The 15727-nt window shown below is 41.7% G+C and overlaps 1 protein-coding gene across 3 annotated transcripts in view; it reads left to right on the plus strand.

Annotated features, from left to right (window-relative positions):
* Positions 1–15727, plus strand: part of LOC140423147 (protein transport protein Sec23A) — a 95588-nt gene that overhangs the window by 23274 nt on the left and 56587 nt on the right. For all 3 annotated transcript variants that reach the window (XM_072507755.1, XM_072507756.1, XM_072507754.1), the window contains exons 4-9: positions 4375–4461; positions 4626–4862; positions 5959–6041; positions 6764–6908; positions 8781–8939; positions 10633–10748. In XM_072507755.1, the coding sequence (XP_072363856.1) occupies positions 4375–4461; positions 4626–4862; positions 5959–6041; positions 6764–6908; positions 8781–8939; positions 10633–10748 (827 nt within the window). The remainder of the gene's footprint in view (positions 1–4374; positions 4462–4625; positions 4863–5958; positions 6042–6763; positions 6909–8780; positions 8940–10632; positions 10749–15727) is intronic.

Raw genomic sequence — 15727 nt, forward strand, 5'->3', positions numbered from 1 at the left:
CACCTACGCCTTCCTCAGCCATGTCTGATCTTGAACTCTCAGATATGTGATATGTCTCCTGCAAGAAAACAACGCCTGCCTTCAAACTTTTTAGATGGGCAAACACACAAGATCTTTTTTTTTAATTAAATATTTTATTGAAAATTTTTGGTCAACCATCACAGTACATTGTGTATCCTTTACACAATAATATAACAGTATAAATAACAATGACCTGTTTTATAAACAAAGAATAAATAATATATAACAAAAACTAAAACTAAGTGGCAACTGCCTTGTCTCAGATAAACACTCTCCAAAAATATGATTTAACAGTCCAATATACAATTATTTATAGCAACGACCTGTACATATTATACATATATATTAACAACCCTGAGAGTCCTTCTGGTTCCTGCCATGTCATTTATCCAGGTCTCCACCCCCGGGGGCTTGGCTTCCTTCCACATCAACAGTATCCTGCGCCGGGCTACTAGGGACGCAAAGGCCAAAACATCAGCCTCTCTCGCCTCCTGCACTCCCGGCTCTTCTGCAACCCCGAATATAGCCAACCCCCAGCTTGGTTCGACCTGGACCCCCACCACCTTCGAAAGCACCTTTGTCACCCCCACCCAGAACCCCTGTAGTGCCGGACATGACCAGAACATGTGGGTGTGATTCGCTGGGCTTCTCGAGCATCTCGCACACCTATCCTCTACCCCAAAAAATTTACTGAGCCGTGCTCCAGTCATATGCGCCCTGTGTAACACCTTAAATTGAATCAGGCTTAGCCTGGCACACGAGGACGATGAGTTTACCCTACTTAGGGCATCTGCCCACAGCCCCTCCTCAATCTCCTCCCCCAGCTCTTCTTCCCATTTCCCTTTCAACTCATCTACCATAATCTTCCCCCTCGTCCCTCATTTCCCTATCACACAAGATCTTTTAACTGGCCCATTTAACTGCCTTACTTTCTATGTAACCAGCCTGGTTGGAGGCCTCTGGACCCCACCCCATGATGATTAGCCATATCCCCTCCCTCCACAAGGTGGTCTGACAGGGTCCTACCTCGCATGGGTTCCAGACCCACCCAAGATGGATACCGCCATCCCCCTCAAACCAATATCTCAACAAAGAAGCCTTCATCATCAGCAGACACCCTCCCCCACCCCATCCCCCCGATCACCAAACAAACAATCCTCCCCACTCACATCAACCCACCCTAACGAACTAAAGAAACAAAAGCCCCAAGGCGATTCTCCAGGTCATCAACTTGGCCTTCAATGTCTTCTGCCCCTCTGCCAGTATCGCCACCTCTGCCTCCAAAGAGGCGATCCAATCATCGTAATCTGTGAACGTCTCCTCCACCTTCCAGATCGTCAAGCCCTGTACCTCCTACTGTTGTTCCACCCTGCCTCTGCTTTCTGAATTCCTCCGCCAGAAAATCCATTAGCTTCCCAGTTGTCCATCGAGAGGGCAACAACGCACAGAGACCTCTGCCATTTCTTCCCTCCTGCGACACCAAGGCCTTCTGAGTCAGACGAGGACCCCTTACTTGACTTGTTCCTCATGTTGTAGCTTCCAGACCACCCACTCCAGAGGGGGAATCCAATCTCTCCAACGACACCACTTTTCCACCTGAACAGCACCTGTTAAACAGACGAAAAGAGCCAAAAACCAAATCCCCAAGCAGGAGCCACCTTTTGTGCAACCGAAAGTCCAAACCCAATAGTCTTAACACAGGAGTCTAGTCCAGCTGACTTTATTTGATCCCACTGCTTAGGAACTGAGTTGGTTGTGTGAAGATTTTCAGGTTAGTTGTAAGGTAAACATGGAATTCTTCTTTTCAGGCTGCTTTAGGGCAAAGACATTGAGTATCTTCCTGTTGGACGTTTGGGCCTTGCAGTGACTTGTTGCTTGGTGGATGTTCATCACTGATGGAACATTCCATGATCTGTTCAGGTGACATCAGTTCTCTCCCCTGCAGGGATCAAGTGGTACAGACATCAATTAGACATTTGATCCGAGCAATAACATAATCCAAGAGGTGTCTGTGCTATGATCTTTGACGCCTCAATACAGTTGCAACAAAAACAAACCAAAAAACCCACAAAATGTTAGAGGTTCTTTCACTGAAAGCTGGAAGAGCACTGATATACTCTAGAAAACTTAGTTCTAAAGACAAGGAGGGGCATCCATTTTATATGGGATCTCTGAGATGAAACAGTGTTTAAGAAGCGTAGAACCATAGAAAATCTCTTGATCAGACATGGCATGTGATTTTGCATCTGGCCTTGTGGCAGAAGAAGGTGATTGTTCTAATGAAGCACCCCCCCCCCCCCCCCCTCGCCAAATTTGTTCCTTCAGCTGCCTCTCAAAGGAAGGTGTGTCTAACTAAGGGTGGCGATGTTAATTTGGAGTCTTGATGACTTGAGTTATAATTGCAATTCTACTTTCTAGACGGTCACTCTTCAGATTATTCATGAGTGTTCGAACATTCCAAGTTGCAAAATTTGAGTTCTTTTTTTATCGGGAAGGTTTATGTCACAGGAGAAAATGGGGACAGCCTATTTTCAGGCGAGGCTTTTCTGTTGAGGACTGCTTAGTAACAAATGCCGCTGGCCAAAGACTTCTGTGTCCCAACTCAAAAGTCCAATGACCTTTCCTGCCATTCGTCGTTTGTGGGCAGAATCTTGACTAGGTACTCCCAGATTCACAGCCCTGTGCTCGTCGCCATTTCTCCATTGTCACACAATCACAGAGCAAAGCCTTTTAATCTATTCCATATTTGCTCCTCGTCAATGTTAAGCTCTTTCAATGCATTTCATGTATAAATATAATAATCTTTATTGTCACAAGTAGGCTTACAGTAACACTGCAATGAAGTTACTGTGAAAAGCCCCTAGTCACCACATTCAGCATCTGTACACAGAGGGAGAATTCAGAATATCCAATTCACCGAACAGCATGTCTTTCGGGACTTATGGGAGGAAACGGGAGCACCCGGAAGAAACCCACGCAGACACGGATAACGTGCAGATTCCACACAGACAGCGACCCAAACTAGGAATCAAACCTGGGACCCGAGAGCTGTGAAGCAACAGTGCTACCCACTGTGCTACTGTGCCGCCCAATATACCTCCGGGCGCACCTTTAAGGTGTAGTGTAGAATTCACATTTTCTAAGGCCATGATGTCTCCTGTCACTTTAAATCAACCTATTTACATGTGTATAGTTGATATCCTGGTTGACATGCAGCTGGTACATATATCTGTCTCTATGCATGTGCTCCTTTCAACTTCCAAAATTTCAAGACTGCTTTCTGTTTGTAAAGCATAGTGGTATATTTAGAGACCATTCTTGATGTCAAAACGCTTTTCTGACATATCCAATAAATCCAGTGGGTCTGTTAATCACTTGGATGCTAACATGTCTGTGCAACCTACCTCTGCTACTAGCAGATCTTGTTTTTGAGTATTTCCCATTGTTTTCTAGGTCCCTGAGGGCAAGAGGAATTCTCAAAAGAATGTTCATCTGACCCTTTAGAACTTTTGCAATAAATAAGAAACTTCCTTGTAGGCAGTGAGAATAAATTAAAGTCAAAATGATATTTCTCAATGCAGATGCAACAAAAACAAACCAAAAAACCTACAAAATGTTAGCGGTTCTTTCATTTGAAAGCTGGAAGAGCATTGATATACTCTAGAAAACTTAGTTCTAAAGACTAGGAGGTGCATCCATTTTATATGGGATCTTTGAGTTGAAGCGGTGTTTAAGAAATGTAGAACCATAGAAAATCCCTAGTATCCAGCAGATTCTGGATGGAGCAACTTCCAGTAAAATTATCGATACCTTTACACTGAGTGTGTGCAAATTGCAGTGGGTAATCTCTCATTATTAAATTGTGTATTCTTTTTGATCTTCTGAAGCTTGGTGATTGGATTGTTTCAAAACTATAACCAGTAAATGCAATTTCTTTTTTTTGAATATTGGTAAAAAACTATTTCTGTTCAAATCAGTTTTGTTCAGCTCTGTAATTGAAACTACTGTTCAACAATTACGTGTAACAAGTTGCAAATGATCCTATAGTCAGTACTGTCAGAAGCCATTAAGACTAGAATTTGCAAAAGATTTGTAATGTTTGTTATATGAAGTATCAACATAACGTGTAACAATGGAATTTTCTTGCTATGCCCCTTTGAATTATGGGAATTACCCAATGCCATAGTAGATTTTGCCCTTCCAAACATTGTGTGACAAAGGAATTTTGTATTATTGAGTATCATGCAAGTGTACTACCACAACCTTAAGATATATTGGATTAAATAAGAGTTTCCTGCACACCTAATGACATAATTATTGTGTTTTTGATTTTCCAAATTATCTGTTCTGCAGTTTTCACCATCTTACTCGGGCATTTCTGAAGTAAATCAGCCAGCTGAACTATTGCCGCAGTTTTCAACTATTGAATATGTTGTCAAGGTAATATCAGAAACGTATCTTAATGTTTTAGAAAATACTTTTGCAAATGTTTTACTTTATTTCATAAAGTTATATCTTATTTTTATAAGTTTAATTCACTGAGTGGTGTCCTATTGATACCTGCATTAATTGCACTAATGATCAATTCATTGTGTGTTGAGCAGCGAGGTACGCCTGCCCCTCTCATCTTCCTGTATGTGGTGGACACTTGCCTGGAGGAAGATGATCTTCAGGCCCTCAAGGAGTCCCTACAAATGTCCCTGAGTCTGCTGCCTCCCAATGCACTAGTTGGTTTGATTACATTTGGACGAATGGTACAGGTCCACGAACTGAACTGCGAGGGGATTTCCAAAAGCTACGTCTTCAGAGGCACAAAGGACCTGACGGCAAAACAAATTCAGGTGTGCTTGGTTGGCTGTTTGTATGTTCAAAGATGTCATTTATATTATTTGAAGTAAATCTCTTCAGCAAGTAGTATGGACATTTCAGCTTTTGGGGGTTTTCTCCCCCTATTTACAAAGCTTTTAAGTCACAAATTGAATTTATTGCAGGTCAAACTTTTGTAATTCTCCTCTACTCCCCAATTATAGTGCGTAGTTATTGTAATTATATGACTTCGATATTTGCAGTTCTTTGGCTAAAGCTAGCACTTGGAAAGTCTGTACCTATTACCTTGTGCTTCCATGGATTCTTCTGAGCACAAATATTTTGCGCGGTAAGTATTTGCATCTTAAAACGTAATTTGCGCAACATAAGATGGGCAATGCAGTTTTTAAGATTGTAGCAAATTTTTAGTTTTTTGTATTTTTCATAAAACAGCGTTTGTTGAGTTAGAACCATAGAATTCTTACAGTGCAGAAGGCAGCCATTCGGCCCATCTAGTCAGCACCGACCCTCTGAAAGATCAACCTACCTAGGCCCACTTCCCCCAGACTGTGGGAGGAAGCTGGAGCACCCGGAGGAAATCCATGCAGACAAGGAGAAAGTGCAAACTCCACACAGTCATCCAAGGCCGGAATTGAACCTGGGTCCCTGACGCTGTGAGGCAACAGTGCTAACCACTCTACCCCTCAGTTCAGCTAAGTGAAAATACAGTGTTTACATATAATTCAGTAAATCAATCTGGAACACACTGTTAATACTCCCCCGAACAACTTTTATTCAGCTCTCCCACATTTTGAGTCGAGAAACTTATGGTGCGATCTGCTTCCATTTTGAAATTGTTTTCATATAGGGTTGAAAAAATTACTACTTTTCAACATCCAAATTTTATAAAAATGTCCTGGTGAGGTTTTTCCATACTGATGAGAAATAAATTACTGCTTAATACAGTGTTCACAATCTTCAAACTACTAATATGTTATATATTTTGTTATGATAAAAGACCTTTGGAGAGTTGTTGAATATTCACTAGCTCCATGCTGCCAAACCACTAAGTGGCAAGATTAACTTCTTGTATAAGTGCTTATTTTTTTAAAAATTTCTCACTTCGATTAGGATATGTTGGGTCTCACAAAGCCACCTGCACCAGTTCAAGGAAGGGCCCCTCAACCACAGGAGCATCCTGGTATATCCAGCAGGTATAATGACAGCAACTAGCTATCACTTTTTTCAAGCAACTCTTGGCATATTTAGAATTTAAAGGAAAATATATTTCTAGATGAATTTTGGGTAATTTATTTCCCTACGTACCTCCCTCATTTGCTAAATATTTGTCAAAATTAAGTAATTTCAACGAGAAAGCTTCTGTTGCATGTTAAATGCAAGTTCAAAAATTAATCTGTCATTTAATGTTTGTTCCTCGATGAGCAACCTTTTATCAATTTTATCAATCTGGCACTTGGAACTGGGATTCCAAAGAGACTGCCTTCCCATCCCATTGAAAATAGAATCACCGTAACATGCATACTTTTCAGAGCTTCTTCTCAAAGCTTCTCTCCTTTTATTTCTGACTACATTTTATTAGAAAATATAGTATGTTTATTCAAAAACACAGTAGTATTTTCAGTATCAGTTTATTTAGGCTTGGTAGTAAGGCTTTTTGACAATCTCAAACAGTCTTATTGAGCCAACCCATAATTAGAAAACAACTAAGAAATCAAATCCTTGGGCTCTCATTCCAAATTTAGTTTATTTTGGATGGTGAGATTTAAGATAAAATATCTAGTTGAATCCTTTAGTTACCAATTCTTGACACTGTTCACAAAATTGAATAGCTAGCTGACTAGCACTGTTCTGATAACCTTTGCTTATCGAAGAATACACCAGTTGACACAGATGATATGCTGCTTTTTTTTTTAAGATTCTTGCAGCCTGTTCAGAAGATTGACATGAATTTGACAGACCTGCTTGGAGAACTTCAGAGGGACCCATGGCCTGTATCTCAGGGAAAAAGACCATTGCGATCTAGTGGCGTGGCCATATCCATAGCTGTTGGTTTGCTGGAGGTAATGAGCTGCAGGGTTATGTGATTATATTTGGGATATTACACTATCAAAACAAACCGAAGCTTCTCCATCTTCATAGTGGATTATTGCTTGACATTTGGTCCTTTTTTAAGGGCTTTGTTAATTAATTTCCTATGGCCAGTGCTCATGTCGGACAGCTTTCTGTTGGTACCTAAATATATGTAAAATGTCTGAAACTATAAAATATACTGTTCCGGAGGCGTGGTTTTCACACGGGACCATCAGACAATTTCTCTCGATCATCTTCCGCGGAGAAGTAGGTAAAACTGAGCGCACACGCTTCTGTGAGGCCCACATTCAACAGCTAGTTTTAGTTTTTTTTTTAATTCCAATTAAGGGGCAATTTAGTAATACCAACTCACTTACCCTGCACATCTTTGGGTTGTGGGGGATGAGACCCACGCAGACGTGGGAACAATGTGGAAACTCCACACAGCCAGTGACCTGGGGCCAGGATCGAACCCAGGTCCTTGGCACTGTGAGGCAGCAGTGCTAACCACTGCACCACCATGCTGCCAGCTAGTGATTGTTGATGGAATCTGATTTGGAAATGGGGATCGGGTCATTTCACTGGTTCACATGTAGAAATCCTTGAATGCAGGCAGTAATCAGAAACAAAAGTATTCATTGTATCTAATACAGTACTTTTTGGATGCATTGCCTTTTACCATCTTATTCTATGATAGAGCGCAAAGTGGCAACTAGTTCCTAAACCTTTGCCAGCTTGGAATTTCCTTCGCTGTCAACCAGTGGAGGTCTTGGGCATGATTCAGCGGCCTCTTGCGAGATTCAAGACGCTCAAATCGTCTTGGGAGATACAACAGAAACTCACGAGGCGCCGTGATCTGGATCCCGCTCTCTCAGGGCGAGATCCAGGCATCTAAAAATATGTTTGTCAGATTCATCTGGGTCCCGAGATTCAGTGGCGCTCCGGAGACCTTGCCAAGGCGCCTTTTAGTGTGTGGACCACCCGGATGGGGGGGACGGGGAGGGGGTGTCCTCCCAGGCCGTTGAAGACCACTGGGTAGTCTCTAAGATAGGGCATGGTGGCACTCTGGCACCTGAGTAACTTTGCACTGCTACCTGGGCACACTGCCAATGCCACCCTGGCACTTCCAAATTGTCCGGGTGTTACTGCCAGGCTGGCAATGACGAGGTGCCAGGAGTTGGGCCGCGGGGGGGGGGGGGGGGGGGGGTTCTTGGGCGCTCGAGGATCCCGTAAGAAGAGGTAATTTGGGTGAAGTAGGAGGGGGTTCCTGAGGCCGCTGAGGGGGTTGATAAATCATGGGTGCCTTTCAATATGGCATCCGATCCGCAAGCTCGCCAGTGCAGGGAATGCCTTAAAATTGCGGTCTTGATGGGGAGTTCCTTGCCGAGGCCAATAAAGGGAAAATGAATAGCGCCGAGAAAGACCCCGCTAAACACGCATTCAGCTGACTTTAACTCCAGTCGGCTGAATGACGCCCCTTGTCAATCAACACCTAGATTAGTAATAAATGTGTGCCAGTCGGCAGTGTTCAGTGCTGGATAGGTGATAATTTATGGAACATCCAGTGGAGTAATTCATCTTGAAGAAAGAAGATACATAGATACAAAGAAGAATTATACTGATATTTTTCATTAACCAAATTTGGGAATGGGGGGGGAGCGGAAAATTTTGAAATGATTTACGTGCAAGAAATCTTTTTGTTTACTATGCTTATTGCTAATGCAGTTCCACTGTTCAAATTGTTCTGTGAACGCAAGTGATGCTGTTGAAGATGTACTGGCTTTAGTTTGGACCATTCATTGGTTTATCTTGATCTCTTGTTGCATGAAATTAGTTATTTATGATTGAATGCCTTCCTTCAGGGTAGCTTTCCTAACACTGGAGCTAGAATAATGTTGTTTACTGGAGGACCACCTACCCAGGGGCCTGGTATGGTGGTGGGGGATGAACTTAAAGCACCCATTCGTTCCTGGCATGATATAGAAAAGGACAATGCCAGATATCTGAAGAAAGCAACTAAGGTGAGTCCATTGATTCTTTATTTTAGTTTTCTATAATTGCACAGAATATAATTTAATTATTTGAATAGTTTCTGATATGTAAGATATGAGACTGGGGGGTAGATAATCTATTCGTCAAATATCTTTTATTCTGAGTGACAGTCTAGTCATTTTGGATTATAAATATTTATATTTTGCAAAGACACAGATTGCTGGTGAAGATTATCTTGCATACGAACAAGGAGCAGGAGATGGTCATTCACCTGCTTAAGCCTGCTCAGCAATTCAATAGGATCGTGGGTGATCTGATAGTGACCTCAAATCTACATCCTGCCTACCCCCGATAACTCTTGCTTACCAAAAATCTAGGCTCCTCTCCCTTAAAAATATTCAAAGACTCTGTCCACCACCTATTCTGGAAGAGAATTCCAAAGACTCTCAACCCTCTCGGGGAAAACATTTTGCCTCATCTCCATTTTAAATGAGCAACTTCTTATTTTTAAACAGTGAACCCTAGTTATAGAGTCTTCCACAAGAGGAAACATCCTCTCCAAAACCACTCTGTCAAAACACCTCGGGATATGAAACACAATTGTGAATCTGTTTCTAAAGGAGTTGCATTTAATCTCCTTCCACATTGTATTCAAGCAGTGCATTCCAGATCATAGCTTGCTGATTTTTAAAAAATGTTTCCGTGTTTCTCCTCTGACCTTTTTGCCAGTTTTATATCTTCTGGTTACTGACCCTCCTGCCCTTTGCAATGGTTTCTCCCTACTTTTATCAAAACACTTTTAATGATTTGGTTACTACTTGTATATTAAATTCTCAACTTGCCCACAAATTTCTTCACTTAGTGCATGTTACAGACAGGCTGGAAGGAGCCAACTTGTTCCAAGCCCTCAGCTAGTTCCTTTCTGGGATGGGCATTGAGACAAGTCCAGTAGCATCCCGATAAAATTACTTGCTGAGTTTCCTCTCTCCAATGTCTGATTACTGCTTGATAATACTTTGCAAAGAGGTGATTGAGTTAGGAAATTCAGTAGTTGAGAAATTTCTGATTTTAAACAAAATGGATGTACTGAAATTGTGATAGTGAATTATCATTGCACTCCCAAATCGTTGATTTGAGTAGCTCCGCTAACTCGAAAGGTTGTGTGTTCTCATACCAAATTCCAATATTTGAGTGTTTAATCTCAATTGATGTCTCAGCATGTGCTGGGCGATTGCAATATTGAGCGATGTGCAGCCATTAAACCAAGACCATGTCTGGCTGTCCAAAAATGGGCATGCAAGTTCTCATGGTACAATTTGAACAGCAGGAAGCTCTGATATCCCTGGCCAAATATTCTTTCTTAAAACAAAACTGCCAAAAAAAAATTATTTGATCATTTGTTCATTCATTTGCAATTTTTGGGACCTTACGGTGCACAAATTAGCTGCTATGTTTACCTGCATAACAGTGGGTACACCTTTTAAAAACAATCACTCTCATACCCTGAGGTGTGATTACAGTTACAGAAATGCTCTCTTCTTCATTCTTTAATTTGCTCTTTCTTTGGAAGACCACTTGCTTTCACTTCCAAATCCTCTCCATCAAAACTCTCATGTATGACCTTTTCATCTCCAAACTTGATTACTCCAATGCTGACCTTGTTGGTGGCTTTGTTCCTTTTCAGATACGGTTTTGAAATTTTTAAATATTTTTTTCCTGTAGCACTATGAGGCTCTGGCGAACCGTGCAGCAGTTAACGGACAATGCATTGACATCTATGCTTGCGCCCTGGATCAGACTGGTCTTTTGGAATTGAAGTGTTGCTGCAACCTAACTGGGCAAGTGATTACCAAAGAAATTAAATACTGTTAAGGTCTAACTAACTCAAGAAGGATACCGGCTCTTAAATGCTGCGATGCAATGTTTAATATAGCAAAGGTTTGTGATTGTATAACTTGTAAATCAGTTACTTTTTCCCCCTAATTCCCCTAAGATGTATATCTTTTTCATGTTATGAGAGACCAATCAGGGTACCTGATTGAGCAAAATTCTGAGTCTACATCCAAACATTCAGACACTTGCTTAACATGAACATTCAGAAAGTGATGGGATGAAATGCAAGCAATTTTATCCACTTAAATCTCAACCTTTAGATTCTGAGGCCCCTGAAGTTTGTTTAAAAAGAATGTTTCTTAATGATGGATATTGCACTGACAAAATATACATGCTCTGATTGTAATTTGATTGTAATTGACAATCTGTAGCAGGAAGAAATATAATAATTACAAGCTAAGGAAATCACCCTGGGATAGGGTAATATTGGACTTTGGATCAATTGGGAATTTGGGTGCAAAATGTTTTGGTTTGCTTACAGTTCAAGGGCGGAATCTTGTTCATTTAGACCATGTTGGAATAGCATGACCACTTTCAGGTTAGGAACTCTAACAATTAAGGGCAGCACGGTAGCGATTAGCACTGTGGCTTCACAGCGCCAGGGTCCCAGGTTCGATTCCCTGCTGGGTCACTGTCTGTGCGGAGTCTGCACGTTCTCCCCGTGTCTGCGTAGGTTTCCTCCAGGTGCTCTGGTTTCCTCTCACAGTCCAAAGACGTACAGGTTTGGTGAATTGGCCATGATAAATTGCCCTTAGTGACCAAAAGTAATGGTTAGGAGGGGTTATTGGGTTATGGCGATAGGGTGCAAGTGAGGGCTTAAGTGGGTCGGTACAGACTCGATGGACTGAATGGTCTTCTGCACTGTATGTTCTATGTAAGTGCAAATGGGCCTCCAGTGACGGGCATCCTTACAGCCACTTGTGATGTGTGGCCACCTGCTCCACAGAGAATGGAGGTCTTGTTTCAGAAAGCTGCAGATTCAGTAGTGACCCACTAATGCTTCGACATGTAGGCCCTATTCTGGCTGTTTCACCTCCTTCCAGCTGGATCTCTGCTTCGAGCCCCTCTGCCCCATGGAGGGGCATGTGGTTATGTAGAGGTAGCTGGTACTGCTGTGGTGTTGCTTCTGCTATTGAGGCAGACAGTGATGGTGTGATCTCTGCTCCTGGCCCTCGGCAGAGATGGAGGATAGAACTACATAAGCTGCTCTCATGCTGTGGAGAAGGTTGGCAGTGAGGAAATTGCTAAACGGCTGAAGTGTCCCCAGGAAGTTGACATTTATTTGTTAACTATTGATTGCATCTTGGAGATGGAGTGTTTTCAACAGCAGTCTCTTATTGACCATGACTGGAGTTTTCAGCTTCCCAGCTTGTTAGTTTCACTGCAGAAGTTCCACTGCTGTGCACTCACCTCGATGATCTTGAGATGCAGAAACAGTGTGGAACCCCTGCACTGTTGGGAAAGAAGGATTCCGTGCTTAAAAAGTTATTTTATTACCTATTTTAATTCCCTCAATTGCTTTCCTGCCAGACCCACAGGGGCGCCCCAATGAATTCTGAACCTGTACTAGGGAAAACCTGAAAGCTGTTGGGATCATGCCAGGATCCCAATATGATGTCAATTTCTGGGACTTTCCCACCCCACGCTCTCCAGGTCTCCTGGCTGAAAAATGTTTCTGCTAAAAGGAATTTGTTAATTAAAAATACAAAATCTTCCATGAACAATGGTAATCAGTCTGAATAATAGAAGGTAATTGTTCATATTTTTCTTTGCGTTATGAAATATTTTAATATATTTTGGAGGAGGAACCGAGTACTGTTTAATTACGGCTGGCCTCTGAATATGTGCTTCCCACAAAAAAAAAGATTTTTAGTAAGAGCATCTTGCCTTGCAACTGATGGTCTGATTTTTAAATCACTAAAAATGACTTCTACTGAAAAACATATTACTTTAATTAGTATGCACAAGTCAGTTTTGTAGCAAATTAATTGTTTAAATATGTAAATATAATGTTAGCATGCTTGTTTATGTCAATGTGCCTCTGAAAATAAGCTTGTTTTAATGGCCTCCTTGGATGGCCATAAATGTGTGTGAAACAGGTGGAAATAGTGGCTTGCTCAGCCATTTCAGAGGGAAGTTTAGTGTCAGCCACATTGCTGTTGGTCTGGTGTTACATGTAGGCCAGACCAGATAAGGATAACAGATTTCCTTCTCTAAAGGACATTAGTGAACCAGATGGTTTTTTACGACAACCCCATGGTCACCATTACAGAGACTAGCTTTTAATTTCAGATTTATTCATTAATTCCACTAGGTACCATGGTGAGATTTGAACTTGTGTCCCCAGAACATTATTCAGGATTTTTAGGAAAGAGTTGATGTTCCCCACTGCTTAAGTTAGAATTAGAGCTTTAATTATTTGATAGACCACACTTATTGTTTGATAGAAACAATATAGGATCCCAGGTTCGATTCCCAGCTTGCGTCACTGTCTGCGGAGTCTGCACGTTCTCCCCGTGCCTGCGTGGGTTTCCTCCAGGTACTCCGGTTTCCTCCCACAGTCCAAAGATGTGCAGGTTAGGTGGATTGGCTGTGCTAAATTGCCCTTAGTGTCCAAAACAGGTTAGTTGGGGTTACGGGGATAGGGTGGAGATATGGGCTTAGGTAGGGTGCTCTTTCCAAGGGCCAGTGCAGACTCGATCGGCCGAATGGCCTCCTTTTGCATTGTTAATTCTATGATTCTGTATGAAACTTTGCATGGAAAACAAACAAGCCTTTGATTTGGAAAAAACTATGGACTTAACAATAGTGTGCAGACTGTATAAATTGTATCCCGTTAATGAATCCTAATTTTTCTTGTAAAAAATTAAAGAAGTAATGTGAGCATCAGAAAACAAGAGTCTAGAAAACAAAAAGTTGATTGTGTTAAAGTTGCATCGGCAATCATCCATCTTCCCGAAGATTAAAAATTTGCTCAGGGATGTGGGTATAGATGAAGAGTATACCAAACTTTTAGAACATAAGAACAGCCTTTTGTGCAGCACCGTCTGACAATCCAGATACACCACATCCACAGAACAAATAAGCGATAGATGTGGTATATTTAAGAACTATCGAAGAGCACCATTGCAACCCATAGTGAGTGTGCCCTTGGCGACAGATTTTAATGAAGTTACGTCTATGAATAAGGGATAAAGAAAAGAACATTTTCCAATTACACTTTATAGACTTGGCAATGAGGTTTAGTCAGTCGACAATTATACATTATAAAGAAAATAATTATGGAACAGATAATGGAAAATGGATAGAGACCAGACTAGGGTCACCGGCAAAGTTCCTCACTCATAATGAGGGGGAATTTGATAACATTGAATTTCGGGATATGTGTAAGAACATGAACATAATAGTTATGAATACAGCTGCAGAAAACCCATTTAGTAACGGGGCTGTGTGAGATAAATCATTCTGTGATAGATTCAATATTTCTTATAATGTTGGCAGATAGGCCAGATTGGCTTTAGCATGGGCTGACCATGCAGAAAATTCAGGAGGGTTACAGCCCAAATCAGTTGTTTTTTTGTCAGAAATCCCAAACGTTCTTCAGTTATGATGAACTTCCTCAAGTTTGGGAGGGGAGCATGATGAGCACTACCTTTTCTGAGGACTTGAATGCACTGCACACGGGCAGAAGAGCATTCCTTAAAGCAGAAATCTCAAAGAGCTTTGAGGCACCATGCACGGCCATCGGAAATTACTGTCAAATAAGGAGACTGGCATTATGGATTTAATGAGTGGAAAGGTCATGGTGTATATATAGTATAACAATCCTTTTTCAGCATGGAAATCAGATTGTTCAGGGACACTCCTCATGACTAATGGACACAGATTACAAGTTTGCAGAATCAAAAGGGGTTCTTGAACGTGCTGAGGAACCAGGTGACTATCAAACACTAATGTTACAGATTTATGATCCCCAGATCGTGGAAAGTGACAAGGTATCTGAAGAGGGACATAGTCATTCTGGCGACTGGATTAGGATATTTGTCCTAAAGGAAAGCTGGCACTAGAGTATCGTACTTGCCAGAAGAGGCCAGTCAGTGGAAGGATGCAACTATCGTTGGTAGAGCAAGTAAAGCCATCAGAAAATATTAAACTGGTTGAATGCATAAGATAAAGGGAAGGAGGCTCGGCCCATGAATTGGGAACATGAAGTACAAAAATGGAGAGTAGTTAGCGTGCCAATTAGCGGACAATAGGTCTGGCAGTAAACATGCCCATAGGAAAGATCATGGACTGTTGAAAGAAGATCCCAATATAGCAGGGGGAGATCAAGCAGTAGCTGTCCGGAATGTGACATCAGGCAGGATAGAGGGTGCACCTTAACCAGGTCAAGAAATTTGGTACAGACTAGGAATGCTACAAGGAGCCCATACGTTCAAGAGGCCTTGGTGGTTTCCATCAAATTGGATGATAAAAGATATAAAACAGCAAGAACTGCAAAGTAGGAAATAATTTGGGGAGTACACTGAGGTCCCAGATAAGGGACAATGTGGCCTATCTCATAGGTGGATATGCACGGAAAGGGTGCTTCCTGATGGAACTTGAGGACAAAGCCAGGCTGGCGGCATGAGGTTTTTAAGAAAACTTGGGTGACCAAGATGTAAGGGTAGATTCACCTATGGCAGGAAAGATTATTTTGAAGATCATCTTGACTCTGTGCTTGAGAATGCAAGTCGATAGATATTAAAGCTGCTTTCTTACAGGGACATCAGCTTTGTACTCCGGAAGTTAAATAAAGTGTATGTGGGTTGAATGATGCCTCCAGAGTTTAGTATTTCTCAGTGAGGTTGGTTTTGTTAAAGCTGGGCTGTCTTCAGTTGAAAGCAGTCCCTGTGATGTTTTATTGGCACCATGGAGGGAATCT

The sequence above is a fragment of the Scyliorhinus torazame genome, chromosome 1 (genome assembly GCF_047496885.1).
Source record: "Scyliorhinus torazame isolate Kashiwa2021f chromosome 1, sScyTor2.1, whole genome shotgun sequence".
Taxonomy (NCBI): domain Eukaryota; kingdom Metazoa; phylum Chordata; class Chondrichthyes; order Carcharhiniformes; family Scyliorhinidae; genus Scyliorhinus; species Scyliorhinus torazame.